The sequence below is a fragment of the Podarcis muralis genome, chromosome 7, assembly GCF_964188315.1.
Source record: "Podarcis muralis chromosome 7, rPodMur119.hap1.1, whole genome shotgun sequence".
Taxonomy (NCBI): domain Eukaryota; kingdom Metazoa; phylum Chordata; class Lepidosauria; order Squamata; family Lacertidae; genus Podarcis; species Podarcis muralis.
In genome coordinates, this window is record NC_135661.1 from 90,336,679 (window position 1) to 90,364,262 (window position 27,584).

Genomic DNA, 27,584 nt, shown 5'->3' on the forward strand with positions numbered 1-27,584 from the left:
TCAGGCAAGAACTCAGATCTTTGTCTCATTAAGAGGCCAAAACATCTCCCCTCCCTGAACTGTTGCAGCCTTTCTGGAAAGCTGGGCACAGAATTATGAATTTTTGATGACACCATTAGCAGAGGTCCATCTTTTGTTCTCCGTTAGCAAATCTGCAGCCAAATCCAACTCGGGAGACAAAACTTGAGAAAGCCTGCATCGTCCAAGCAATGCCTCTTAGCCCAACTGTCCTGCTGGCAAGAACCGCACCTCTTGCCCCAAAAGCACACTAATGTGTGCAGCAGACACACACACACACACACACACACCCTTTACATCACTGTAACATTTGAGAAATACCTCAATACAAGATCGTACCTCTGTAAAGGTAAAGGTAAAGGTACCCCTGCCCGTACGGGCCAGTCTTGACAGACTCTAGGGTTGTGCGCCCATCTCACTCAAGAGGCCGGGGGCCAGCGCTGTCCGGAGACACTTCCGGGTCACGTGGCCAGCGTGATGAAGCTGCTCTGGCGAGCCAGAGCCGCACACGAAACGCCGTTTACCTTCCCGCTAGTAAGCGGTCCCTATTTATCTACTTGCACCCGGGAGTGCTTTCGAACTGCTAGGTTGGCACGTGCTGGGACCGAACAATGGGAGCGCACCCCGCCGCGGGGATTCGAACCTCTGTACTCCATGCTAATGAATGTGGGTAGTCTATCACTCCCTGTTTCTGTATGGAGTCATTAAATGCAGATCACAACCACTCATAAACATGCCCTGAAGCTCCACCCTGCGAGGGACCATGACAGAATGTGAAGCCCTATTAAGCCATATTCATGACACGCCAGTATTTGCCCCGTATTTCCCATTTAAGCCCACAGGCGCCCAGCCCACCCGCCCCTGCCCTGCTACCCCCTCCATTTCTCCTGCAGGGACCCCTCCTCCCTCTTTGCGGATCCAGCCCTCCTCCTGCAAGATTAAAGAGACCAGCAGGCCAGTCCTCCCTGCATCATCAGATGATGTCATCTCCAACAGCTGGCCAATAGGGGAGCCCCCAGCTGGGAGCATCTCTGCTGCAAGACAGGAGGGCTGGGGAGGGAGCAAAAGCAGCTGCTGGGGGAAACTGGGGGGGCAGGGAGGGTCGGGTGGGGAGCTCCTTTGTTTCTCTTCCCTTTGAGGCAGCAATCCCGCTGCTCTGTAGCTCCAACCTGGACACTCCTCCTCGGGCGGCTGGCTTTGACATTGCAGGTCCTAAGATATCCACCTGCGGCAGGAGCTCATTCATCGCTCTCCAGCAGCGGATACTTCAGAAAAGGACTGGTCTCCCTCCGATTCTCTAAAAGGAGACACTTTGCCTCTGCAGAGCAACTGGACTGCACCTGCTTCATCTAGGAATACACAGAAGCCGAGGCCGCAGGGAAGGTACATTTCCTCTCATCAACCTTCGTATCAGCATCATATTACCTTTATTCCAGGGCAGGGAGATAAATGAGGGTGGGGGTGGGGAGAGAACAAGAAGGGAACGGAAACCCCTCTTTCTCAAGCAGGGAGGGTTTCCAGGAAGGAGCATGCAGAAGAAACTGGGAGACATTTTACTGCATAGCTACCAGCTTGCGAGGTATAATCCAGCCAAAGGCTTCCAGCGGGCAGATTAAGGGAATGAAGTGTGTTTCTGTGGATGTGACTAGATATGCCAGCAACATTGCTGGCCTTCTTTCAAGAGACGTCATTTTTAAATTAGATTTGGGACTCGTTTTTATTGTGGGGGGGCAGGGAGGCAGTGTCAGAAATAAATCTTTTTGCAGATCCATATCCAGCGGTGCACAGTATGAATTGCAAACATCCGCTGAAACACTCCCCCAAGTTAACCAGGGGGGGTGTTCCCAGTTTTTGACAAATCTGAACATCTCTGTCAGATTTATGTCCCCCCAAACTGAAAAGTCCCCGGCCTGACCAAAAATCTCCTTCACATGTTTCTATCCTACCTCCCCTCCCCCCCCAAAAAAGGTTTTGCCTTTAAAAGACTGTGGAGTCTCAGCAAACTGTCAACTTGCCAGGATTTCTTTTCTTAGCTAAGGCAGAAGAATTAAGGCATCACCACCAATCCTACATTGTATTTCAGTAAACACTGGCCGTTTGCATGGATGTAAAACAAGGAGTAACTCAGGTTAAACACGGAAGAGCAGTCGGTGTCTTAACAGTGAAAACGACACAGCCCAGTAACAACTTTGTGCATATCTGAATCAAACTGGTCTGGTAGTTTTTGCTCTTCCTAGGGAGGGTTCCCTGGGAACTGTAGTTCTGTGACAGGGGGTGGGATGGCTAGGGAACTCTGCCTGCTATTGCAGCGGACTACCATTCCCATAATCCTTTAAGGGAAGCCATGACAGTTAACACTGTTATAAAACTATTACGGTTTGTTGTTGTTCAGAGAGGCCCTTGGAGAGTAGCCATGTATTGTGGGGAGGACGTTTCGTAGGCATGAGCCAGCTTCACCCATCCCACGCACAATGGGAATGGAAACAAGACCTAATTTGAGCCAGGGCTGATCCAGGAAGAAGCTTCTGTGCAGACTGCCTTTCCCTCACCTGCACATCTGGAAGGAATTAAGAGGATGGGCTCATGATGCTAATTGAGGAGTGGAACTGAGAAAGCCAAAGGCAGGTGAAAGCAGAGGCAGGAAAAACCACAGGACAGGGCACATTAACCAGGGGTCAGCAAACTTTTTCAAGGGCCGGTCCACTGTCCCTCAGACCTTGTAGGGGGCCGGACTATATTGGGGGGGAATGAATGAATTCCTATGCCCCACAAATAACCCAGAGATGCATTTTAAATAAAAGCACACATTCTACTCATGTAAAAACACGCTGATTCCCGGACCATCTGTGGGCTGGATTTAGAAGGTGATTGGGCAGGATCTGGCCCCCGGGCCTTAGTTTGCCTACCCATGACATTAACCAAGGGTAGAATCAGGCAGAATGTGGCACAGCCAACACGCACGCCAAATGCCAGAACATCAAATATATTGATGGTTTGACACCCAGCCAAAAAACAGGAAAGCAATGTACTTTTAATGGGAAAGGCTACCTGGTACCTGTGACAAACATAATCAGAACCGAGAACTGAATTAGAAAAACACTAAAAAGGAAAAACACTTGACAATTTTGTCTGAGGCACCTTGCACACACAATTCCCAACTTCCTTCTCCAACCTCTTTGAATGCATTGAAAACAAACAAAAAATGGAGAAGTGCAGATTCAAAAATTCTCTGCACAATGAATCTTCTTGTTTATCACACAGCAGACACAAGTTGGGGAACTGCAACCTTCCACACCTGCTTTCTGAGTGCTCAAAACAGTGGGACACACCTGGTTTTCTGCATGCCTGCCTGCCTGCCGACATGTCAACTATCAGTCCTGAATAGTGAGTATCTAGTGACTAAGGGAGAAGCCTCGTTGGCAAGAGGCTGTCTGCACAGCGAACAAGGGAGGTGGTGCCGGGTGAGAGGGCATTCTGAAATCATTCCAAATTGAGGACTGGGTTTTGGGTGCTCACCCAGGGAGGGAACGAAACCACCAATCCGAGGCATCACAAACACTGTGGATTAATTACTTCCTACTCATAATTAAAGCTTGCCCCTCTTCTCTTAAGAAGAATGGGGGGAAACCATGTATGTGGCTCCCTTCAACCCAAACCAATTTACAGTTGCTCACCAAAATGCCTTTCTCTTTTCTACCTTGTCAACAGTGACTACTTGTTTAAGCTGCTCCTGATTGGCGATTCTGGAGTTGGGAAGTCATGCCTTCTGCTCCGTTTTGCGGTAAGGCTCTTTGGAAGGGGTGTTCCGGCACCTTGGCTAGCTTTTGCTGAAGTCTAAATAATAATAATAATAATAATAATAATAATAATAATAATAATAATAATTTTTATTTATACCCTGCCCTCCCCGGCCAAAACCAGGCTCAGAGCAGCGAACATCAAATGTATAACACATTAACATAAAATAATAATTATTATTATTTTATAAAACGGACAAGGCAATCAGGACTCTCAGCCACATTTTCAACATCAGGTCTTGCCCCAAGATATAAAGAGGAAGATGCCTCTGAGCATGTGCAAAGCATCTTGGAAATAAAGCTCCTATATTTGGCCAGTCAGACTATTGGGTCCTGTACTGTCTACTCGGTGCCTCAACCAAGGGTCTTTCGTATCACCTGCTCCCAGGTGCTAGGCCTTCCTCTAGCCTGAGTCCAGCGCCCAAACATCAGATGTCCACCTGGTCAATGCAAACCACAGAAGTCACAAGCTGTGCCACAGAACAAACTTACAAACAGCTCCAGACCCAGGGAAAGGAACACAGAAAGAAAACACCAAGCTAATTTTGATCGGGGGGCTGGGGGAATCTGCGACCCAGGCTGCCGCGTGTTCTTCGACAGCCTGCTTGGCTTAACAGAGATAGGCTCCAGGTGAGCCTTTTGTAAGGGTGCTATCCCCATGTCAGAAAAAGGTTTCCTGGGTCACTTCCAGGAAGAAGCCTTATACTGTGTTCACAGGTCATAAAGATCTCGTTTTTCCTTATACATTAGCTCCCATGCACCCCCATTTTAAATAGGCAGTGCTATTTTTGTCCACATTAGTGAGTGGAGCTTAACAAGAATGGAGGTGTGCTGTGATTTGTTTTTTTAAAGAAATCCCTTCCCACCCTGAAATTCCAGACATGGATGGAGGGAAGTACTGGGCTGTGGGGGAGGGAGGTGAAGGGATTAATTGAAATTGTTTAAAAGGGGGGGAAAGGGGGGGGACACAAAATACTGTGCACGTTGAACGCTGGTAGAGCAATCATTTAGGGATAAAGCATTTCATAATTCAATACCCAATACAGATTTATCTGCAGTCTCTTTGAGACATCAGCCACCTGCATGCATTGAAAAGAAAAACGATAAATACTTACTTTTTCCAAGTTAAAATAAAATAAAATTCCAGACTTTGAAATCCCCAGATTTTTCATTTTAGCATTAGGATCGCCATGAAGGTAGCCAAGGAAACTGAACCGGCAATCAAGAGTGGTTCAAGTGCTGGACTAAGACCTGGAAAGTTAGGGTTCAAATCCCCACTCTGCCCTAAAACTCACTGGGTGACCTTGGGCCAGGCACTGCCTCTGAGCCTAACCTACCTCACAGGGCTGTTGCAGGAATTAAACGAGGAGGGGGGAAACGTTTGCCACCTTAAGCTCCAAGGAGGAAAAGGTGGGATACATATGCAGTCAGTAAGAGTGGGGTGGGTGTCAAGGCAAGAAGCTGCCTTGCAAAGAGACAGACCACTGGCCCATCGACCTTCACCGACAGGCAGGGCTCCCCAAGATCTGAGGCAGAGTTCCTTCTCAACTCTACCTGGAGATGCCCCCATGGAAAGAAGATGCGTTTAGAACCAAAATCGCATTTGGGTAGAAACTGTTTCTCAGGCGGCTAGTCCTAGTCTTTATAACCCAGAAGGAAGAAGCTGAAAGAGATCATTTCCGGGGTGCGCACTATCCTGCGCTATCACTGCAGCTTTCTTAAGGCACCTGGAAGCGTAGATTTGATCCAAGGTGGGAAGAGTGCACCCAATTATTCTCTCCGCAGTCTTTACAACCCTGGACAGCATTGTTTTTCCCCTGGCCGTGCAGCTCCCAAACCACACACACAGACCATAAGTTAGTACACTCTCCACAGTGCAATGGTAAAATGCCATCAACAGGTCCTTTGAGAGATTGTTTTTCTGGAGGATTCTCAGAAAATATAACCTCTGCTGTGCTCTCTTCACCAGGTCTTTGCTGTTTTCTCCTCAGGTTAGGGAATCTCTCAACTCCATTCCCAGAAATCGAAACACAGACCTGTTCCACACACCCCACCTCAATAATGAGTGGCTGAATATTCAATTTACATTTCCTAAAGTCCACAATAATCTCTATTGCTCCCACTCAGACACAGCACATTATCTCAGCAGAATGCCACTACTCACATGCACACTTTCTTTTCTTCTTCTCTAGGATGACACCTACACAGACAGTTACATCAGTACCATCGGCGTGGACTTCAAAATCCGGACAATAGAGTTGGAGGGAAGGACCATTAAGCTGCAGATTGTAAGTATATCCACAGGGCTGTGGAAACAGGAGGCTGGAAACTGAAACTCCTGGTACAGGTTGCAATGGCTGAGAGGAACAGCAGCAAAAGAAAGCTCCTGTACCTTAAACAGCTGCACAGAACCTAGAATCACAGCAGGTGCAGCTTTTTCTTATTCTTCCACTCAGTCACTTGCAATTAAGGACCCCATAAAAACACCTTGAATGTTTGGTGAAATGATAACCTTCCAGTGGAAGTTTTGACATTCTTTAACAGCAGCCTTAGAAGCTGCTTCAAATTCTAGATCTGCTGACAGGTCCAAGGGGTGAATCCAACTAGAACAGTGTGCTGAAATATACAGTATGTGTATTTATGTAAATGTTGTGGCAACTGAATATACATGCATTAAAACAGACCTATGATAACTTCCCCTAGTATCTAGTTACAGGTAGGTAGCCGTGTTGGTCTGCCATAGTCGAAACAAAAAATTTAAAAATTCATTCCAGTAGCACTTTAGAGACCAACTAAGTTTGTTTATCTGAAGAAGTGTGCATGCACACGAAAGCTCATACTAATAACAAACTTAGTTGGTCTCTAAGGTACTACTGGAAGGAATTTCTTAATTTTTTATTTTGTTTCCCCTAGTATATAATTACATACATACACACACACACACACACACACATATTTGCATGCAATTCACCTCGTATACAATGCAGTGGGAAACGAATCCACTGTCTTGATTCAGACCAATATGAACAGAATCAAAATTTCTGTTAAGTTCCATTTTGGTTTCACTTATTTTTCTCATACTCTTATTATATTCTCTTGTTGAAAACCGAGTCACATTTCTAACACTGCCCACTAGAAGGCAGCACTGACCAGAACAAACACATTTCTTTGCCCCACAGTGGGATACGGCAGGGCAGGAGCGCTTCCGAACAATCACGTCCAGCTATTATCGAGGTGCGCATGGCATCATCATTGTATACGATGTGACAGACCAGGTAAGTGGGACAGAGAACAGCTTTTCATTCGAGAAAAGCAGAGGGGAGACACTAGACCTTAGGCAGGACGTTCCTCAGAGGGCAACTGTGACCATCACAGCACAGAATCATAGAATTGCAGAGTTGGAAGGGACCCAAATCATCTAGCTCAATCCGTTGCAATGCAGGGTATCTTATCCCCTGCAGGGATTGTCAGTAAGCCTTTCAACCGATGCGCAGCAACTGGGCTCAATAACTGGTTCTGCCCCGACTGGGCTAGGCGACTGGAGCACTTCCAGAGACCTTCCAATCCTGGAAAACAGGTCCCAGTGCACTGGACTCACAACTGTGCATTGTGAGCACCAGACTCACGAAGAGTATAAATAACGCGGAAGCCAGCTGCGAAGCATAACTCCTTTTATTTCTAATAGCTACTACAAACTAACGAACTACTGGCTTGCATGAGTGTTACAGCTCCCACTCAGCCATCTAGTCACTACACAGATAAGACTCTCTGCACACAGAGTCAGGCAGTTAGTCAAGAGCGGAAGAGTAGAAGAGCAGTTTCCGCCCCCTCCTTTCTCAAAACATCAGATCAGGAGATTCTAGCAATGGGAGGGGATGAAGATATCAACAGGGATATCCCTGCAAGGGATAAGATACATGGCAGCAAGAAAAGCAGCTGTCCCAGCCAGCTACCTTGGGCCACCAACAAAAAAGGAGGGGAGGTCACAAAAGTATGAACTACCTTGGGACTCCCACAAAAATTCACTACCACAAGATGCAGCAATGTCCACTCCACTAACTTAGATAGGTTTAAAAGCGGAGAGCTTTATGAAACATTCCATAAACCTCCATGTTATGGCTCCTCTGTTCAGAGGCGAAATGACACTAAGCATCATTTGCTTGAAATCATCAGCGGAGGACAGTTATTGCCCAGTTTGTGGGCATCTGATTGGCCACTGTAAGGGAACAGGATGCTGGACTGATGAATTTTGGTCCAAACCAGCAGGGCTCTTCTTATTGCCACCAGAAAGTTCTCTTGCCAAGCCCCATGTAATAAACGAGGGCAGCACTGCAAATGCATCCATATAATTTAATAGCACACATTTTTAACTAACCCTCCTGCTCCATCTATCTCAGTGTTACTGTTGGGCAGTACAGTGGTGCCTCGCAAGACAAAAAGAATCCGTTCCGCGATTCTCTTCGTCTTGCGGTTTTTTCGTCTTGCGAAGCAAGCCCATTAGCGGCTTAGCGGATTAGCGCTATTAGCAGCTTAGCGGGCTTAGCGAATCAGCTGATAAGCGGCTTAGCGGATCAGCTGATAAGCGGCTTAGCAGCTTAGCGGATCAGCTGTTAAGCGGCTTAGCGGATCAGCTGATAAGCGGCTTAGCGGCTTAGCGAATCAGCTGATAAGCGGCTTAGCGGATCAGCTGATAAGCGGCTTAGCGGGCTTAGCGAATCAGCTGATAAGCGGCTTAGCGGATCAGCTGATAAGCGGCTTAGCGGCTTAGCGGATCAGCTGTTAAGCGGCTTAGCGGATCAGCTGATAAGCGGCTTAGCGGATCAGCTGATAAGCGGCTTAGCTATCAGCTGTTAAGCGGCTTAGCGGCTTAGCGGATCAGCTGATAAGCGGCTTAGCGGATCAGCTGATAAGCGGCTTAGCGGATCAGCTGTTAAGCGGCTTAGCGGATCAGCTGATAAGCGGCTTAGCGATCAGCTGTTAAGCGGCTTAGCGGATCAGCTGATAAGCGGCTTAGCGATCAGCTGTTAAGCGGCTTAGCGGATCAGCTGATAAGCGGCTTAGCGGATCAGCTGTTAAGCGGCTTAGCGGATCAGCTGATAAGCGGCTTAGCGATCAGCTGTTAAGCGGCTTAGCGGCTTAGCGGATCAGCTGATAAGCGGCTTAGCGGATCAGCTGATAAGCGGCTTAGCGGATCAGCTGATAAGCGGCTTAGCGGCTTGGGAAAAGGGGGGGGGGAGAACCCTGCAGGAACTCGCAAGACATTTTGGTCTTGCGAAGCAAGCCCATAGGAAATTCATTTTGCAAAGCACCTCCAAAACGGAAAACCCTTTCGTCTAGCGGGTTTTCCGTCTTGCGAGGCATTCGTCTTGCGGGGCACCACTGTATAAGAGAGGCAGAGAATTAACTTTTGGAAAGCATCCCTATCTAATCACCTGGAAGGGATTCTTGCTCACCATAGGTGACTAGGCAAGCAGTTATTTAGAAGCTTGGTTGGTGAGAAGAAGCCAGGGACAGACAAACAAACAATATGGTTAGAGAAGATGAGGAGTTTCAGCAAACATGAGGCCAGAGTAGCTCACTGCTGCTGCTACCCACATACGTAAACGAACCACTTCTCTGAACTTTGTCCCTGCCCCTTTCCAGGATTCCTTCAACAACATGCATCTCTGGCTGGAGGAGATCAACCGCTATGCCAGTGAGAACGTCAACAAATTGATTGTGGGAAACAAGAGCGACCTCACGAGCAAGAAAGCAGTGGATTACACTACAGCCAAGGTGCATAAATAGGGGAAAGGGAAGGGCATGCATCAAACCAGCTTTTACCCTTAAAGTGCTGAGAAAGCAATTTCACCTTCAGTGAAAGGAGCTGCAATCGCACTCTTTCATTTTCATTCATTCTCTCTGTCGTATCCTCGACTCCTGAAGGAGCTTTTAGACTGTAAATTTCTTGATACAAGAACCTAAGCAATAAACACATTGCTTATGTTATTTCATAAACTGCGATGGTCAAAAGGCCAGCTTCTACCTTATGAAAAGCTGGGCAGCAGAGAGAGGGATCAGTCACCTCCTGATGGTCTCCTCTTGTTCTCTTTCGGATCACCCCATACTGTTACTATTTCTACTAATAATTTTATTATTTGTACCCTGCCCATTTGATTGGGCTGCTAATAACTGTCAGGGCCGCAACATTTGTTTAACAAGTTTATTTAGTTATTTTAAAAAATGTACAAACAAAGCTTTCTGTAAAAACAGATTCCAGGGCGCTACAGAAAGAAATCTAAAATTGCAGAAATGCATTATACAGAATAACATTTATTTGCTATGGAAAACAACAAAGCGTCTCTTGTGACATGTCAGAGATTCTTAGTTGCTTTTGCTGCAAAAGGCTTAGCACGGCTACCTCTCTGCAGATCATCGCTGAGTCTTCATTGTTGTTTTGTCTCGACCTCCCTGCACGCAGGAATACGCAGACTCCCTTGGGGTGCCCTTCCTAGAGACCAGTGCGAAAAACGCCACCAACGTCGAACAGGCCTTCCTCACCATGGCGGCGGAGATCAAGAACCGGGTGAGCAGTGGCCCCACCCAGAACGACAGCCATAAGTCGAACCTCCACATCCAGAGCGGCCCCCTGAGGCAAGAAGGGCCTGGCCAGGGAGAAGATGGCGGAGGAGGCTGTTGCTAAGAGAGCAGCCGCCCAACGAGCGAAGGAGGGGGAGGTTCGAGGAACGCACAAGGGGGAGGGAGCAGCGGAGAGCCTTGGGCCTGCAGAATGGCCAACGATGACGACGGGACCCCCTTTGCCTTCACAGCATCCCAACGTATCTTTATGGACTTGGAATGCACAACGGAACTTCTCCTGGCAAAACAGCCTTGGCCAATCTGTGTTTGCTTCATCCCGTCTCCCTGACTTTGGAACTGTCCCATCTTTTCCTTTTTAGCAACCACCTCCTGACCTGCTGTACCAACACAAACACACAGAGCCCAGTTTCTTTCTCTTAGCACATCTCCTCCCAGCCCAATGGAACATGGGACCTACCAATTGTCTTGCTGCATAGAAAGAGGGAATCAAGGGTAGCAAGGGGGCGGAGAGACCCTTATACCAGATTCATTCACCTAGAATCACCATCATTACCTGGTTCCGCTTCCACACACACCAAAATGGGTTCCAGAGCATGCAATCAAGATCCCGTGGCGCAGTCTAACAGCCACCACCTCCCCCTAAAGCCTTTCCTATTTTTAAAAAAACCAGTACTTGTATTGCTGAAGGCTGTTCAACTGATAGAAAGGGTAGATTTCCACTCTTCTCTCGGCCACCCCTTCCCACTACTGTCTCCTCAAAACTCCTGCCTGCTAGCTCTGAGAGCATAACTGCATTACAAACTTACATTAGTCCATGGATCCTGGGGGTCGTAGTTTGGGAAGGGTCAAGAGAAGTTTCTATTCCATAGAGTTCCCCACCAAAGAACTACAGACCCCAGAATTAAGGGGAGAAACTGGAATAACTCTTTAACCTAATGTAAGCGTGTGATGCAGCCATAAACACAGTACATCCACGCCCAACGTGTCACGGATGAAAATACGGACACCATTGTGCATGCGTAACATGCCTGTTCCGCCACTACAGATCACTGTCTTGGCTCTCCCCAAACCCAGCAATACACAGACATTGTTGAAGGTTCCCCTCCCGCAGTGCACCTTAAGGCTCATTCATTTATGTTCGTGTAACTTAGATATTGGTGGGAAGGGCTGAAATTTGAGGAAATCCTAGTCTGCGCACATGTGCTAACTAGTTTAGAGAAGGGGAAAGGGCACTCCCCAAAGCCCAAGCAGGGATGATGTTTCACCGTGGGCAACTACTAGGAAACGGGGGCAGGCAACCCACCTGCCAGCGTATGGTGCGTGATTTGCAACCTCATGGCGACGCAACTGTAACCCCATGCCTGCAACAGGTCAGAAGTCCAGGGTAACAGGATTGAACATTTCCACTTGCCTTTTGGAGGGTTTGCAGGCCTTATGGTGCTCCTAACACCGACAGCATCAAGAAATGGTAGCAATCAACTCTTGTTGGCAGAGCACAACGTCTAACTCCTTTTTCTCATCCTTTATTTTATTTTTTAACATTTTGCCCTCAAGGGTTGCAATGCTAATTTGCCCTTTGTTTAAGTAAGTAGGTTGGCAAGTTTTCTATTCGTCCAACATACATGCGTAGTATGTATGTTGGTACCCTACTGATTTATCTGTCACTCTGGAAAATACTGGAAAACTGAAAGGTGTTAAGAGAGAGCAAGCCTCTAATCCCCATGGATGTTAAATATACAAGGCTTCTCTGTGGAAAGCTCCAAAAGGCAGGGAGCCCAGGGCTTAGGGGAAGGGAGCTGTGGTCCTATCTGGTTCCCTGTTTCCCTTCTCCACATACCTATTTACCATGCAATCCTGATTTCAATACCCCTGCACTAATTTTGAGGCCATATTCCTCACCGCCACAGATGAACATCAACAGGAGGCGAGGACTTTCCCACTGTCAGTGGGAACTATTGAAATCAAACTGCCCAGCATATGAAACATCTGGTGGAACTGAGAAGAGGCGCCTGAAGAACATCTGTCCCCATGAGCTCACTTTGCTGCTGTCGCCATATTTGGGGGGAGCACAGCCAGGAGTCACATGATACCATAGGCTCCTTCTTTTTAAGGGCAAAAGCATTCCCCTATAAATGTTTGTATGTGTGTCTGGGTTTTTTGCCTTTTTTTTTTTAACCGTGAACTGCTTAGAGAACAAATATGGTTGAAAATATTTTGAAGTAAACTTCGCTTCTCTCCTTGCCCTGGGTCTCTCGCCCAAAACGAAATTTCTCTTTCAACAGATTGGATTTGTCAGCCGGACTAAATGCAGAACCAAGCAAAGGTTCGCAACGTTTATAACTCTGGCAGTTTATTCGAACGGCAGAATTCAGCATGAACTCCTCCAGAACTTGGATGGGGGTCAGGGGTATAAAACGAGGGCAAGGGTTTTGTGTGTTTCTGGACTGCGTCACAACATCTTATGAAAACTGAAAACGTTGCTGGATGTAATTTGTCTGATTAAAAGCTTGACAGGGTGCAGATTAAAACAGAAAACAGCTCGCTGATTAAGTGGAGTGATCCATCTGTACTCTCTTGGGACGCTGGGAAACAGAGGGCCTGATTTCTGGCCGCAGCCTCTGAGCTTAGCCCCAGTGGAGGTCACAGGTCTGCCAGCGTAACAGATGAAGGACAGAAGTGCAGGGTTTCGGAGTTGCTGTATTTGATGTTTTGAACTGTACACTGCCCTGGGGGTCTTGCGCTGAAAGGTAGCCTAGAAACAGACCAATGCTGGCAAGGTCCTTTGCCAAACCCACTGAGTGATAGCAGTGCAAGGGGAGGGGAATTCTCTACACAGCCCCTTTTTCGGTGCTTCTTATTAATTTATGAATTATAAACTCACGATTTGTAAACATACCATTTTGACATTAAGCAGTATATAAATAAATGAACAAGTTGAAAGAGCTTTTTAAAAAACAAAACAGAAACACAAAAGGCTTCCACTGTTTCCAGTAAGTACAAAGAGCAGGTGTGAGTGCCTGTCAAACCTCAATGGGGATGCTGTTATGGCCGCCACTGTGACTCATGGCCATTGATAAATAAATGTGAGCAAGGGAAGAGAGAGGTCAGGGGCATCTAAAAGCTCACCAGGCAATGGACAAAGATGTTTCAGGTATATACCTTTTCTGAAAAACAATTCCCAGTCTTTTAAATACTCTTTAATATATGGTGGGATTTTAACTCATGCCTGGATTTCTTTTGATGTTGCCTTTTATCCGCTACGCTGTTTTATAATTTGCATTTTAAACCTTGCTATTGTTCACAGCTCCAGACATTTTTATTTTTAAAAAGATATTTGACATTAAATAAATCCACTGGAATTCCCCATGCAGCCTGCTTGAGATATAAGAAGCAGCCAGTTCCTTTTGTTCCTTTTGACTATTTTGCACAAGACACAGACTTCCTCTGTTATCAACGCCACATGCTCACCCCCCCCCCCCAGCATAACACAGCAAATGAGCAGAGAGCCAGGAAGAGCCAAGAAGACAAGAGCTGCTCTGAAGCTGGGTCAGAGCAAAGGCCCATCTAACCCAGCATTCTGTTCTCCCATTGGCCAGCCAGGTGCCCCAATGGAAAGCCCATAAGCAGGACACTGGTTCTGCCAAAAGCTCACTACATAACCTTAGGCAAGTCAGTTACCTCCCCAGCCCATGATATCCATCCTCAAATACTTTCATTTATTGGAATACTTCAATGCTGCCTTTTGATCAAGCAGACCAGGCAAGTTATCTAACAATACAGTGGTACCTCTGGATGCGAACGGGATCCGTTCCGGAGCCCCATTCGCATCCAGAGCAGAACGCAACCTGTGTCTGTGCATCTGCACATGCGCGGGTTGCGATTCGCCGCCTCTGCCCATGACATCATTTTGAGCATCTGCGCATGCACGAGCGGCGAAACCTGGAAGTAACGCGTTCTGTTACTTCCGGGTCACTGCGGAGCGCAAACTGAAAATGTTCAACCTGAAGCGACTTTAACCCGAGGTATGACTGTACAAAGAAGGGGAAAAGAACACACACACCGACTCCCAAACAGAACAAAACATCAAGCGCGCGCTCTCTCTCTCTCTCTCTCTCTCTCTCTCTCACACACACACACACACACACACACACACTATATTCAGCATTCCAACTACCCAAGCTCAAAGTCTTGGGTAAAAAGCGTTGCCTTCACCACCCACTAGAAATCAGGCAGCAAAGAAGCCAGGTGCCCCCCTGGGAAATCCACCAGCAAAAGACGGCCGAGCCGAGCCACCCGTCTTGATCCAATTGCACAGGCAGATTCATCTGGGAGGAGGTGGTCCTCAAGACACAGGGATAATAGTAAACTACTTGGGCAAGGGTGTTGAAAGGATTGCTGCGACATGTGTTGGAAGTATTTTGAAGACTCTAATGCAAGGGGTGGCCTAACTTAGGCCACCAGCAAATGCCCTGTCCCTCCACCCCGACTCCACCAATTTTGACACTGGTGACAAAAAGAAAAGTAGAGTGTGCTGCGATGGAGAGAGCCCAAGTTGCCCTGATAAGCAAAGATGGAGCAATAGCCCCCCTCCTTAGCTGATCTCCACATAGCAGGGGGGAGGGTTAGCAGGGGAGTTGGGGGGGTCTGTGTGCATGCATGCAAGAGCCTTTGTCCAAGAGTGTGGACCTCATCCTCAGGCCAAAAAATATTAGCCACCTTCTGCTCTAAAGCACCATATAAATGTGCTTGTTGTTACTACTGCTGCTCATTTCTCGCTTGTGAGATCACAAACTGCTGAGCCCCTGAAGCTCCAAATCATCACCACCTTATTATTTGTATACCATTTTTCCAGAATGGTGCTTAGACCAGTGCATCAGTGTCTGAAATAAGGGCACCATGACATCTCATTTAGATCAAGGCTTTCAGAGTTTATACGGAAAGCCTGGCAATGCGGTTAACAAGACATGCTAGGTACTATTTTAGAGTAATAAGTAAAATTCACAGCTTTGCCTCAATTTGTACAAGCAGCCACACACAAATTCTAAGGTTTGCAATTCTTTACTTCAGTAGTAATATCTGCAAAATCAGCAGCCAAAACAAGTGCATTTCCAAACAAACACAAAATGGCCGGCTCTCAAACCCCTTGTCATAAAAGACATCCAGTTAAGTACAACCTGAATGTGTGACAATTTCTCATTCACTTCCACCATGAAACTGAACCATAGTGTGGAAAATTGTGGAGGGGAGCTGACAGAAACCAAACTGCGGCTTAAGTGAAAAATTGGCCTAGGATGCACAACTGGATCCTGCCATTAACTGTTAACGTTTCAATTGCAAATAGCAAAATAAATAAATAAAAATCCCCAAAGCTAAGCCTTCAAATCCACAGTAATGAAATCTGAAGACGTTTGCTTACGTGTTCCCTGAGATTAGTGTGTGCATATTTAAAGATCAAGGAAATGTGCAGTCTTTATAGAGGTACACAGAAGTTTGTCACACAGCCTCCTTCTCACATGGTTGTGCAACTCGTGCGTATTTCACATGTTACCCTGACCTTCCTGCAACACACTGAATTAAACAGAAACTGAATTAAAATGTAATAATAAACTATGGTTTAATAGCCCATTGTATATTATTCCAGGAATAAACTGCAGAGGGAGGCTGCACACTGCCCGCTCTCTTCCTCCAGCAGGGTTGAGAGATCAGAAGCTTCCACTTCCTTTTTTGATTAACCATACGTGCAAATCCTAAACCGAGGTTAATCTTAACTATGGTCTGTGCTGAAACAAGCCTGTTTCATTACCCATCCCAGAGGAGAGGCAGGGGAGTGGGAGAGCTTGGGGCTTTCTGTGCCTCATTCCCAAAGCAATCACCATAGTTTGTGGCTGTGTTTGGACACAGCCCCAAAGCAGGTACAAAGAAAAAGTAGAACTCTAAGTAAATGTCAAGTCAGAACTTTAAGCCTCAGTTACACACCCGACTTTCCTATTCCATCATAGGAAAGGACCGCTGTGAAAACGGCATCACGGCAAAACGATGTATTTAAACATTTATAGCCCCATTCACCCCAAAAGTACAGCAACATTTAGAGCTCTCCATTTGCTAGGTGAAGATTTACCAGCCTTGCGCACACCCACCCAGCCATCCACCTTAAGGCTGAAATGTCTCCAGTATGCAGGCAGTAGCTTAGCCGGCAGGGCAGTCTAACTGGGGAAGATGTCCACCAGCTGCTTTTGGGGCCACTTGCCAAAGTCTTGAGAGCTCAGCTGGGCATACACCTGGCGCTTGGCTGTCTGATAGACCTCAGCTTTGACCTAGTTGAGGGAAAGAAAGGAGGAGTCTAGAAGGGATGTTCGGGAGAAAGATTTGAGAGCCCACCAACACCCACCTTGACATTCTCCTTATTTACTTATTTTCTTTATCATCTTTTTTCTCGTTATTAAATTTATATACTGCCCTTCATCCGAAGATCCCTGGGCAATTCATTCACAACATAAAATAGAAAATGAGAATACAAAATACTTAATGAAACAAATACAACCGTCATTCCATAAACAGGGAGCTACTGCATAAAAGGCCCACTCTTGTGTTGCCACCCTCTGGTCTTCTCACTGAGACACATGGAGAATGGCCTCAGGTGGCTGGGCTCACCCAGTCAGATGGGTGGCATATAAATATATTATTATTATTACAGAGCCTGGGTCAGTTCATATGAGGAGAGGCGGTGCTTGAGGTACTGTATTGAAGTCTTGAGCTGTTTAGGGCTTCATAAGTCAAAACAATCACTTTGAATTGGGCCCAGAAACTAATTGACAGACACTGCAGTCGGGCCAGGATTGGCCTTATATGCTCAAACTGTCTTGCCTCTGTGAGCAGCATGCAGCAGCTGAAGTTTCAGAGGCAGCCCTATGTATAACTTGCTGCAGCAATCTAACCTAGTTACCAGAGCACAGACAACAAAAGTTAGACTATCCCTGTCTAGATAGGTGCACGGCTGGGCCACGAGCTGAAGCTGATGAAAAGCACTTTGGACCTGAGACTCAAGCAACTTCAATGGACCCAGAAGTACCCTCAAGACCTGCTTCTTCAGAGGATGTGTAACCCCATCAAGAACAGACCGCCTCAATGAAAGGAAAACAAGGGAACCCAAACCCATCACACACAACTGAAAAGACTCACCTTGGCTTCATAATATGTGGGCAGCAGCATCAAGTCTTCTCTCTTCATCTCCTGAGCCACCTTCCTGAAGGATTTCAGCATGGCAGCCTTGCAGAGCCGACTTGGGCGGTATTGGTCAAATGGATTTGTCATGCTGGCAGAGGCAAGAGCGATCCATCAACAAGGGGCTTTACATGAATCAACAGCAACACCTCACAACGAAGCAGGACCTCAACAACAACAAAAGCCAGTGTGTCCCAGCACACAATTCAACCACAGTACCAAGAAAGGACATGAGTGAGAATGACCAGGTTCTGACTCAAGAATCCAAATTCGAGAAAATGTGTGGAATTAACAGAATCTGAATTCAGCAATTACCACTATGCCTTCCTCTCTAACATGACCCATGCAAACACACACACACATTCTTCCTACATGCGATGTGGTTATGTGGAAGAGGAGTAAGTCCTCGTTTTAAGAAAAAACAAACTACAGTGATATCTCTGGATGCTAACGGGATCCATTCCAGAGCCCTGCTCGCATCCTGAAGTGAACGCACCCCACGTCTGTGTGTATGCGGGTCGTGATTTGCCACATCTGCGTGACATCATTTTGAGCATCTGCACATGCGCGAGCAGCAGAACCCGGAAGTAACGCGTTCCGTTATTTCCAGATCGCCACAGAGCGCAACCCGAAAACTGTCAACCCGAAGCTACTTTAACCCGAGGTATGACTGTATAGGGTTCCGTTGACATGCTGCCATTTTTAGCCTATCAGTAGTGACAAAGTAGCCTTTAGTATTGGATTTGAATTTCTTTATGGTTTTATTGCCAATGTTTAGAGCTTAGAGGTAGGGAAGACTGCACTGGACTCCCAACAGCTGGAGGACCTTTTCTTTCTCAGCCGCCTGCCTCCCAAAACACAGGCCTGAAGCAAAACTTGGCATCAAACAGGCACTCAGGTAACTAACCCTCAGCTGTTTCTCATTTCAACCACCTGTAAAGCAGTGAATTCCCAGATACCCAAACGTTGTCGGTCTTTACTTTTGACTGGCTGCCCCTGCTCCTGAACAACCCAAATGACTTATTAGCACAATGGGTGCCTGCATAAAGAGCATCATTTACACAAGCAGAGAAGCCACCAAATTCTGCTTGTCGAGTTCGGATCCTTTTATTAGCCGTAAAACCACAACGGATAACTAACACACACACATTCACACACACACACTCATCGGCCTACCCCATTCCCCCACCCAAGCCCCCAGTGCCCCAAACTCACTCCTGTACTGCCTTCCCAACAGCTGCATTCACTAGTTCCAGCATCTCGTCTCCCCCGCACCAGTTGAAGCTCAAGGAGCGAAACTCTGCTGGCGTGTCAAGGGAAGCGGCACAGGGACCCTTAAAAAGGTATATCTGTCTGTGGTTAAATGGCTTTGGCAAGCTATCCGAGGCTGCCAGGTTCAATCGCTCATTGATGACCTTATGGAGGGTGTCATGGTCTTGGTAAGGATCAGCTGAAATGTGAAATTAGGAGAGAGAGCAAGTTACTTGCGAGGAGAAGGTAGCGAATTCCAAGGCTGATGTAGTCTAAGGGAGCTTAGTGCACAGCCAGCCCCACATCTGCACCCCACTAGAGGACTCTAGGGGCTGCCAACCCTGCCCAGGACAACTGAGGACTGATGTGATTTAAGCTGCAGTCAGAGAGAGGGGCAAGGCAGTAAATAGCTCAGCTGCCATTTAAGGAGCCCCGACCTGCCACTGAACTTACTGTGCCATGGGGTAGTACTATGACTATTTCATTTATTAAATCTGAATGCCACCCTTCATCCATAGATCTCAGAGCAGTTCACAACACAGAGTTACAATATAAAAGCACAAAATACAGAATTAAAATAACGAAAACAAACCAATAATCCGCCCCTCCAACAACACATTTAAAAGAGCCTCAGATGTCAATCAGCCGAAGGCCTGGCTGAAGAGGAACATTTTCAACTGGCATCTAAAAGGGTGTAATGAAGGCGCCAGATGAATCTCCTCAGGGAGAGGATTCCACAAATGGGAGGCACTGCAGAAAAGGCCCTGTTCTTGTGTTGCCACCCTCTTGACCTCTTGTGGAGGAGAGAAGGGCCTCAGAGGATGATCTCCGGGTCCAGGTTGGTTCATGTGGAGAGAGGTGGTACCCCTGAAGGGAGTGTCCCCCCCCCCCATTTTTTTTATTTTTGCAAGCCCCAGAGAGTTGGCTTTGAGGGCATCACCTGCAAGAGGGACCCCTCAGAGGCTCCTTAGGACCCTGTGTATTAGCATGCTGATAAAGCTCAAAATAGGGACGCGGGTGGCACTGTGGTCTAAACCACTAGGGCTTGCCGATCAGAAGGTCGGCGGTTCGAATCCCCGCAACGGGGTGAGCTCCTGTTGCTCGGTCCCAGCTCCTGCCAACCTAGCAGTTTGAAAGCACATCAAAGTGCAAGTAGATAAATAGGTACCACTCTGGCGGGAAGGTAAACGGTGTTTCCGTGCGCTGCTCTGGTTCACTAGAAGGTGCTTAGTCATGCTGGCCACATGACCCAGAAGCTGTACGCCGGCTCCCTTGGCCAGTAAAGCGAGATGAGCACCGCAACCCCAGAGTCATCCGCGACTGGACCTAATGGTCAGGGGATTTTTGTTCATTTAGTGCCCCAAGGCAAGGAAAGCCCAGTGTCCTGGGATGTACAAGCGTGGAATGGAAACATTTCTGCAGTTTGGATGCTGCCAATACAGTTCATGGGCTCTTTATGAGAGTTCTGTAGTAACAAAAACATACGTCACCTAGGACAATGCTGGTGATGTACACCGGGTGGATGATGTGGCTGAGAAGGGCCCCCTGCACTCCCAAGGCACTCCAGCGGGTCAGCTTGTCGCTGCTGGAGACACAGTAGACGTAGGCAGACAGCGCGCTGGGGCGGCAGTACGAGATGGGCCTGAGGACCCCTTTAACGCTGATGTGGAGCCCAATGGATGGATTCGGCTGTGGAGACACAATCCTGCAGGCCACAGGAGGGGAAGGGGAAATTCAATCAACTCAGAGAGGGAAGTATGGGGAGGATTCAGGTACAGGAATTGGGACTGGAAGATCCCAGGGGGTGGTCTGAAGAAACAGAATGATGCCACTGTGCTGACGCTAAGCAGGTCTGCACCCTGCCAGCAACTGGATGCAGAGACCGCCAGGGAACCCTGCATGTTACCTGGAAAGCTACGATGGAAATAAGGCACAATATAATAAATTAAAAGTATTATTCTTTTGTTCTTAATGCCAAAAGCAGCCTCTTGAATTGGAGGAAATGCAAAGATCACCATAGACAAAACTTCGCCTGATGCAAGCTTGGCTGCTGAGCTGCTATTTTGTCAATTGTCAAAAAACCATAGAAAGGGAGGATAAATAGCTTTTACAGGTTTTGGGGAGGTTGCTTCAAAAACCCGTCCGACCAAACACAAGAGTGGGCCAAAAGTAGTTAGTGTGCGCCTTACAAATTGTGAATGCCTCTCTCAAAGCGCTTGCAGTTCTCCTACAATCTATCGTCTTCCTGCAGCCTGAGTGGGGATCAAAACCCTTCTCCTGTGTTTCGTAGCTTTCTCCCAAATGGCCCTTTGGGGCCAGGAGGCAAGAAGGCCAACTGCTAAGTGGAGCCATAATGAACAACAGGCAGAACCAGCTCCTTCTAGTTCCGTCCCCCTCCCTCCCACCTTCTGCAAGGGCAATGCTAAGACAAGAGGAGGAAGCTAAAAGGAAGCGCCAGTCCCCAGAATGGTTACAAGTAAGAAGGCAGGTGTGGCGGGGGCTGGCTGAGGGCAGGTGGAGGTTGCCAGGATAGTGCCTCATTTGCCCTAAGGGACCAGCCGCCACTTGCCACTGAGATCCCCACCACCAAGACAAAACAGCCCATCTGACCTGCATGATCTCTCTCTCCTCTCCCCAGCTACCTCCCACTTCCACACACCGAGACCTTTCTGCTCTGCATCCTGCTCTGAGCCACAGGCAAACACTCACCGGGTGTTCTCTGAAGCTCCTTTGGGCCTCCGACTCAGGTAGAGATGCAGAAAGTAATTTGGTTTCAGAGTCAGGTGCACCCCGTCCTCTGCCAGGCGGAAGATGCACTTCTCAAGGGCGCCGGGGTCTTGGCAGCAGTACATCAGGAGCTGCTTGTATAAGTACCTGGGAATACCAAATATTGTAGCTTGTGAAGGCTGTTGTGTCTTTGGGCCTTCAATCAGATCGCAGGTCAACCTCCTGTCACCTATCTCCAGATACTCCCTTCTCTTCTGTTTCCCTTTTTCTTCTTCTTCTTCCCACCCCCTTCCATGTATATCAATGGAAGAGATCGTAGTTTGCCTACTTTACCCTCTGTTATCATTGTTTCACATATCAGTTGATTGTTAAAAGAGTTTGTTTTGATTAACAAAAAAACCAAAACCATAAAATTCCAGATTTTGAAAGAGAGCTATGTTTCAGTTTGCACACTGGATAGTGAACTGTGAATTCAGCAGCTTCTCATTAAAGTGCAAACAAAAATTGATTTTCTCCCCAATCCGTGTAACTGAGACATGTATCTTTGAAACACGACACCGACCAAAGTAACTGGGCAATGCCTGAAGAAACCCCATTGCTCCTCAGTCTTGTTGCCCAACTCCTCTGCTCCCTTTTCCAGTGTGGGGCCTATAGCTAGCTGCCAACTCCAAACACCAACTCCAGTCATGGGCTTTCTAGTGATAAGAGGGTTCATCTCTAGAACATGCAAGGCAGCGTTAGAGAAGAATAGGTAAAGGTAAAGGGACCCCTGACCATTAGGTCCAGTCGTGGCCGACTCTGGGGTTGCAGTGCTCATCTCGCTTTATTGGCTGAGGGAGCCGGCGTACAGCTTCCATGTGGCCAGCATGACTGAGCTGCTTCTGGCAAACCAGAGCAGTGCAAGGAAACGCCGTTTACCTTCCCGCCAGAGCGGTACCTATTTATCTACTTGCACTTTGACGTCCATCGCGGGGATTCGAACCGCCGACCTTCTGATCGGCAAGTCCTAGGCTCTGTGGTTTAACCCACAGCGCCACCCGCATCCCATAGAGAAGAATACCTCTGAGCAAATACCAAGTGAGTTTCCCTGATCATTAGGTTATCCCAACCAGTCCTCAACATCTGGGATTAAAAATAAGAACCTCTTGTGATTTCCAAGCACAGTTGATTCACTTGTAAAATCACATCCTGCCTTCAACCTGTTGCTTCCCTCCTAAATTGCTCTTCTTTAACCTGGCCAATAAAACCACCACTGCACATCAACACTGGGAAGAAGGGGTGCCTTACCTCAGAAGCGCTCTGCGGGCAACCACTAGCCCATGCATATCATGGATTCTCCTGCCTTTGAACTCCATCCAGCCCTCGTAGCAGACATCTCCTGTTCCCAGGGCAACCAGCTCATAGGTCTCCTTGTAGGAGCTCGGACTGTTGGCAACCTCTGAAGGGACAGGAAAGGAAGTGTCAAAATGTTAATTGCGACTTCAAAGGCTGGATCAAAACAGGGAGGGAATTTCCAAGGAGGCAACAACCATTCAGGAACAGCCCTTTGCCTAGCAAATATTTGGGCCAAATTAAATGTTATGCTGAGTGCTCTGCTAAGTGGGGAACAAGCAAAAACTGCTGCGACGTCTTGCTTGGAGCTGGTATAGGACCCCAACTAGATGGAGTTTCCATCCCTCCCACCTTTAGAACTACTTTGCATTTCCTTCCCCTGAAGAATGTAAGAAGAACTCTGATGGATCAGAGCAAGGATCCATCCAGACCAGTGGCTCCCAAAGTGTGCTGTACCGGTGGGATTACCCAGGAGGGCACTAAGAGGCAAGGGGCAAAAGGGGGCATTGAAAGCACAGATGATTATCAGTCTTTGTTGTTTTTTAATATGCTTTATTGGTTGAAAACTTTATAACAGAAATGTACAATAGATGTTATAGACAAAATGAGAAATAAAAAATAAACAATTATTCATACTTGCTTTGTGTATAGCATACATTTGTGATTCAATTTTACAAGGCTTATCTTCCCCTTGCGTTCCCGAATTAAATTCCTTAAATACGTGCTTAGACTTTACTTTCTCCATGTTATTTCACTTAGGTAAAAGGTAAAGGTACCCCTGCCCGTACGGGCCAGTCTTGACAGACTCTAGGGTTGTGCGCTCATCTCACTCTATAGGCCGGGAGCCAGCGCTGTCCGCAGACACTTCCGGGTCACGTGGCCAGCGTGACGAAGCTGCTCTAGCGAGCCAGAGCCGCACACGGAAACGCCGTTTACCTTCCCGCCAGTAAGCGGTCCCTATTTATCTACTTGCACCCGGGGGTGCTTTCGAACTGCTAGGTTGGCAGGCGCTGGGACCGAGCAGCGAGAGCGCACCCCGCCGCGGGGATTCGAACCGCCGACCTTTCGATCGGCAAGTCCTAGGCGCTGAGGCTTTAACCCACAGCGCCACCCGCGTCCCGTTATTTCACTTACTATCAATTTTATTTTATAAAATTATCCTAATTGCACATCAAAGATTATCAGTCTTTGAAAAGCTGGTATCAATGGATCAAGCTCATCCATTTTGTTAACTAATTAAGCTAAATAGTTTTAACTCGATTTTGAATAAATATGCAATTAATTGTTACTGTTTTGAATTTTATTGTGTTATCATATTCCCCAGTGGTCTTGCAAATTGCTATTCCGAATAATGTTTTTAATATGGTAAAGGTAAAGGTAAAGGACCCTTGGACGGTTATGTCCAGTCAAAGGCGACTATGGGGTGCGGTGCTCATCTCACTTTCAGGCCAAGGGAGCCGGCGTTTGTCCACAGACAGCTTTCCAGATCATGTGGCCAGCAGGACTAAACCGTTTCTGGTGCAACGGGACACTGTCACAAGTCCCAGAGCGCATGGAAACGCCGTTTACCTCCCTGCCGCAGCAGTACCTATTTATCTACTTGCACTGGTGTGCTTTTGAACTGCTAGGTTGGCAGGAGCTGGTACAGAGCAGCGGGAGCTCACCCCGTCACGGGGATTCAAACCGCCAACCTTCTGATCAGCAAACCCAAGAGGCTCAGTGGTTTAGACCACAGAGCCACCTGTGTCCCTAAGGTAAAGGACCCCTGAATGGTTAAGTCCAGTCAAAAGCGACTATGGGGTTGCAGTGCTCATCTCGCTTTCAGGCTGAGGGAGCCGGACACAGCTTTCTGTATCATGTGGCCAGCAGGACTAAGCTCTGATAATAATAATAATAATAATAATAATAATAATAATAATAATAATAATAATAATTTATTTATTTATACCCCGCCCACCTGGCTGAGTTTCCCCAGCCACTCTGGGTGGCTCCCAATCAAGCTCGGCTTCAGCTGGGGAGGGCGGGATATACCGTATTTTTTGCTCTATAAGACTCACATTTTCCCTCCTAAAAAGTAAGGGGAAATGTGTGTGCGTCTTATGGAGCGAATGCAGGATGCGCAGTTATCCCAGAAGCCAGAACAGCAAGAGGGATCGCTGCTTTCACTGCGCAGTGATCCACCTTGCTGTTCTGGCTTCTGAGATTCAGAATATTTTTTTTCTTGTTTTCCTCCTCCAAAAACTAGGTGCGTCTTGTGGTCTGGTGCATCTTATAGAGCGAAAAATACGGTAAATAATTTTTTATTTTTATTATTTTTATTAAACTGCTTCTGGCGCAACAGAACACCGTGGCGGAAACCAGAGCACACAGAAACGCCGTTTACCTTCCTGTCGCAGCGGGAAGGGGCACTGGAGATACATTATGGAACCAGAGGAACAGTGAACCAAAAAAGTTTGGGAATTCCTGCTCCAGACCAGCATCTCATTTCCCATCGTGGCCAACCTGTTGTCTCCAGAAAGCAATCCAGCAAGCCATGAAGTTGTTGCTCCTCAGCAGCTGACACTCAGCGGTATTCTGCCTTTCATCCTCGAGAGTCAGTATAGCCATCATGCCTAAAGTCCAGGTAGGATTCCACCCCCACCAAAAAAACAGCAACACCCCAAAGATGACGGGGCGCCAGTGGCTCACCTCTCTCCAGTATGAATGCTGCCACACTGCTCATGCAGCCTTGGTACCGCACGTCTTCTCCGATAAGCATTTCACAGATATCACTGGTAATAGCGGCACAGCGTTGTGTGTGGGAAACTTCGATTTCTGGTGGAGAGAAAGGGGGCAGGTTGTTTTCCTTGGAGTAACTCTTTGGACACCTCTGCATATTCTGCAAATGTGACAAGATCTAATGTCATGTGGGGCTCAGCCCCAGTACCATTTTTCAAATGCCAGAGACCTCATGAAAAGAGAGTGGACACTTGCTGACTGTTCCCTCCTCACAGGGCTGGTGAGAGACAGCTGTTTTAAGCATGGGCAGGCAAACTAAGGCCCAGGGGCTGGATCCGGCCCAATCGCCTTCTAAATCTGGCCCGCGGATGGTCTGGGAATCAGCATGTTTTTACATGAGTGGAATGTGTCTTTTTATTTAAAATGCATCTCTGGGTTATTTGTGGGGCATAGGAATTCATTCTTTTTTTTCTTTTCAAAATATAGTCTGGCCCCCCATAAGGTCTGAGGGATAGTGGACAGGCCCCCTGCTGAAAAAGTTTGCTGACCCCTGGTTTTAAGGGTTGAATGTGGGAAGAAAGAAGCATTTGCTTTCGTGTCACTGCTGTTTGTGCTCTAAAAGGTTTTGAAAGTCTTCAAAACACTACAAAAACCTGCAGTAATAGCGCGATGGACGCATACATGCCACAGGCAGCAATGCCACTCTCATGATCACCTTCACTTGTGATGCTATTCTGAAGATGATGGGTCTAGGAGTATCTTTGGGGTTTTTTTAAATTAATGCAGAGATACTGCGGAGGACCTCTTTATATTTACTCCTATGCAAGCCTTAGTCAGGTAAACAACACTCTTGCACAAGGTATCAGTACAAAAGATTTGTAAAAAAAAACAGCAAATGGAAATGAGTATTGCCCCCCGCCACCAGCCTCCATTTTGCCCACTGTGTCACAAGATATCTAAGGCAGGAAACATTTCCTCTTGCGCAGTTCCTGGTTTGTTTGTTTTTCAAGGGGCATGCACACAAGTCCACAACAGGAAGTGGAAGGTGGGAAAAGAGCGATTGAGGGAAGGGACCAAAAAAAACCCCAAACCTCCAGAAAAGGGCTTTTGCCTGGCTGGAATGTTTCCTTTGAATTGCAATAATATCTCTTGCTCGCCTAAGATGGAGAGGCAGGCATGTCCTGTACAGTGGTACCTTGGTTCTCAAACTTAATCCGTTCCGGAAGTCCGTTCCAAAACCAAAGCCATGGCGCGCTTTCCCATAGAAATTAATGCTAAATGGATTAATCCATGCCAGACTTTTAAAAACAATGCCTAAAACAACAATTTAACATGAAGTTTACTATCTAACGAGACCATTGATCCATAAAATGAAAGCAATAAACTATGTACTGCAGTCACACAATCAATCAATCAGTAGCTGAACCGAGTTCCACACAAAATAAATAGCAAAAACAGACAGACATCAGCGTAACACTCAAAACAGAAGTGTGACACTCAAATCAGAAGGGTCACACTCAAAGCGGAGCACGTTCGGTTTCCGAAAAAAGTCCGCAAACCAGAACACTAACTTTTGGGTTTGCAGCGTTTGGGTTCCAAGTTGTTTGAGTACCAAGGCATTTGAGAACTAAGGTACCACTGTATGTGTAGAAACCTCTGGTTTTTGAGTGGCTGGGATGTAACCTACTACACAAAGCAAGAGTCACATCCACTGACCCACCTGCTTTTGCCTCTGGCCCTGGCCAACACCAGGATGTGGCCCCCAAAAGGTTGGAATGCAAGCCTCAGGCTGAAAAAAGTTCTCCTTCCCTTGGCACTGTTTGCCAGGGGCTCTCAAAGATCTCTGGAAGACGTCTTTCCCAGCCCTATACAGTGGTACTTAATTCATTCCGGAGGTCCGTTCTTAACCTGAAACTGTTCTTAACCTGAAGCACCACTAAT

At 47.1% G+C, this 27,584-nt stretch overlaps 2 protein-coding genes across 7 annotated transcripts in view; one reads left to right on the forward strand and one right to left on the reverse strand.

The window, feature by feature from the left end:
* ADAD2 (adenosine deaminase domain containing 2) overlaps positions 1–27,584 on the reverse strand; it is a 43,395-nt gene that overhangs the window by 6,609 nt on the left and 9,202 nt on the right. For 4 of the 5 annotated variants that reach the window (XM_028741829.2, XM_028741835.2, XM_028741832.2 and 1 more), the window contains exons 5-11: positions 25,614–25,739; positions 22,881–23,031; positions 21,576–21,740; positions 20,357–20,571; positions 18,831–19,065; positions 17,574–17,706; positions 15,472–16,708 (exon numbers count right to left, since the gene is read on the reverse strand). In XM_028741829.2, the coding sequence (XP_028597662.2) occupies positions 16,598–16,708; positions 17,574–17,706; positions 18,831–19,065; positions 20,357–20,571; positions 21,576–21,740; positions 22,881–23,031; positions 25,614–25,739 (1,136 nt within the window). In that variant the 3' untranslated portion in view covers positions 15,472–16,597. Of the gene's footprint in view, positions 1–15,471; positions 16,709–17,573; positions 17,707–18,830; positions 19,066–20,356; positions 20,572–21,575; positions 21,741–22,880; positions 23,032–25,613; positions 25,740–27,584 lie in introns of those variants that run through there. The other variant, XM_028741830.2, reaches the window with a different exon arrangement.
* Positions 1,106–12,944, forward strand: LOC114603093 (ras-related protein ORAB-1-like). Of its 2 annotated transcripts, none has more exons than XM_028741840.2 (7): positions 1,106–1,401; positions 3,283–3,402; positions 3,727–3,799; positions 6,008–6,103; positions 6,995–7,090; positions 9,459–9,590; positions 10,276–12,944. In XM_028741840.2, exons 2-7 carry the CDS (start codon positions 3,380–3,382, stop codon positions 10,495–10,497), a joined length of 642 nt encoding a protein of 213 aa, XP_028597673.1. In that variant the 5' UTR covers positions 1,106–1,401; positions 3,283–3,379; the 3' UTR covers positions 10,498–12,944. The 2 variants fall into 2 exon arrangements, with proteins under 2 accessions (XP_028597673.1, XP_028597671.1); XM_028741838.2 differs by having other exon boundaries at positions 1,107–1,401; positions 3,280–3,402.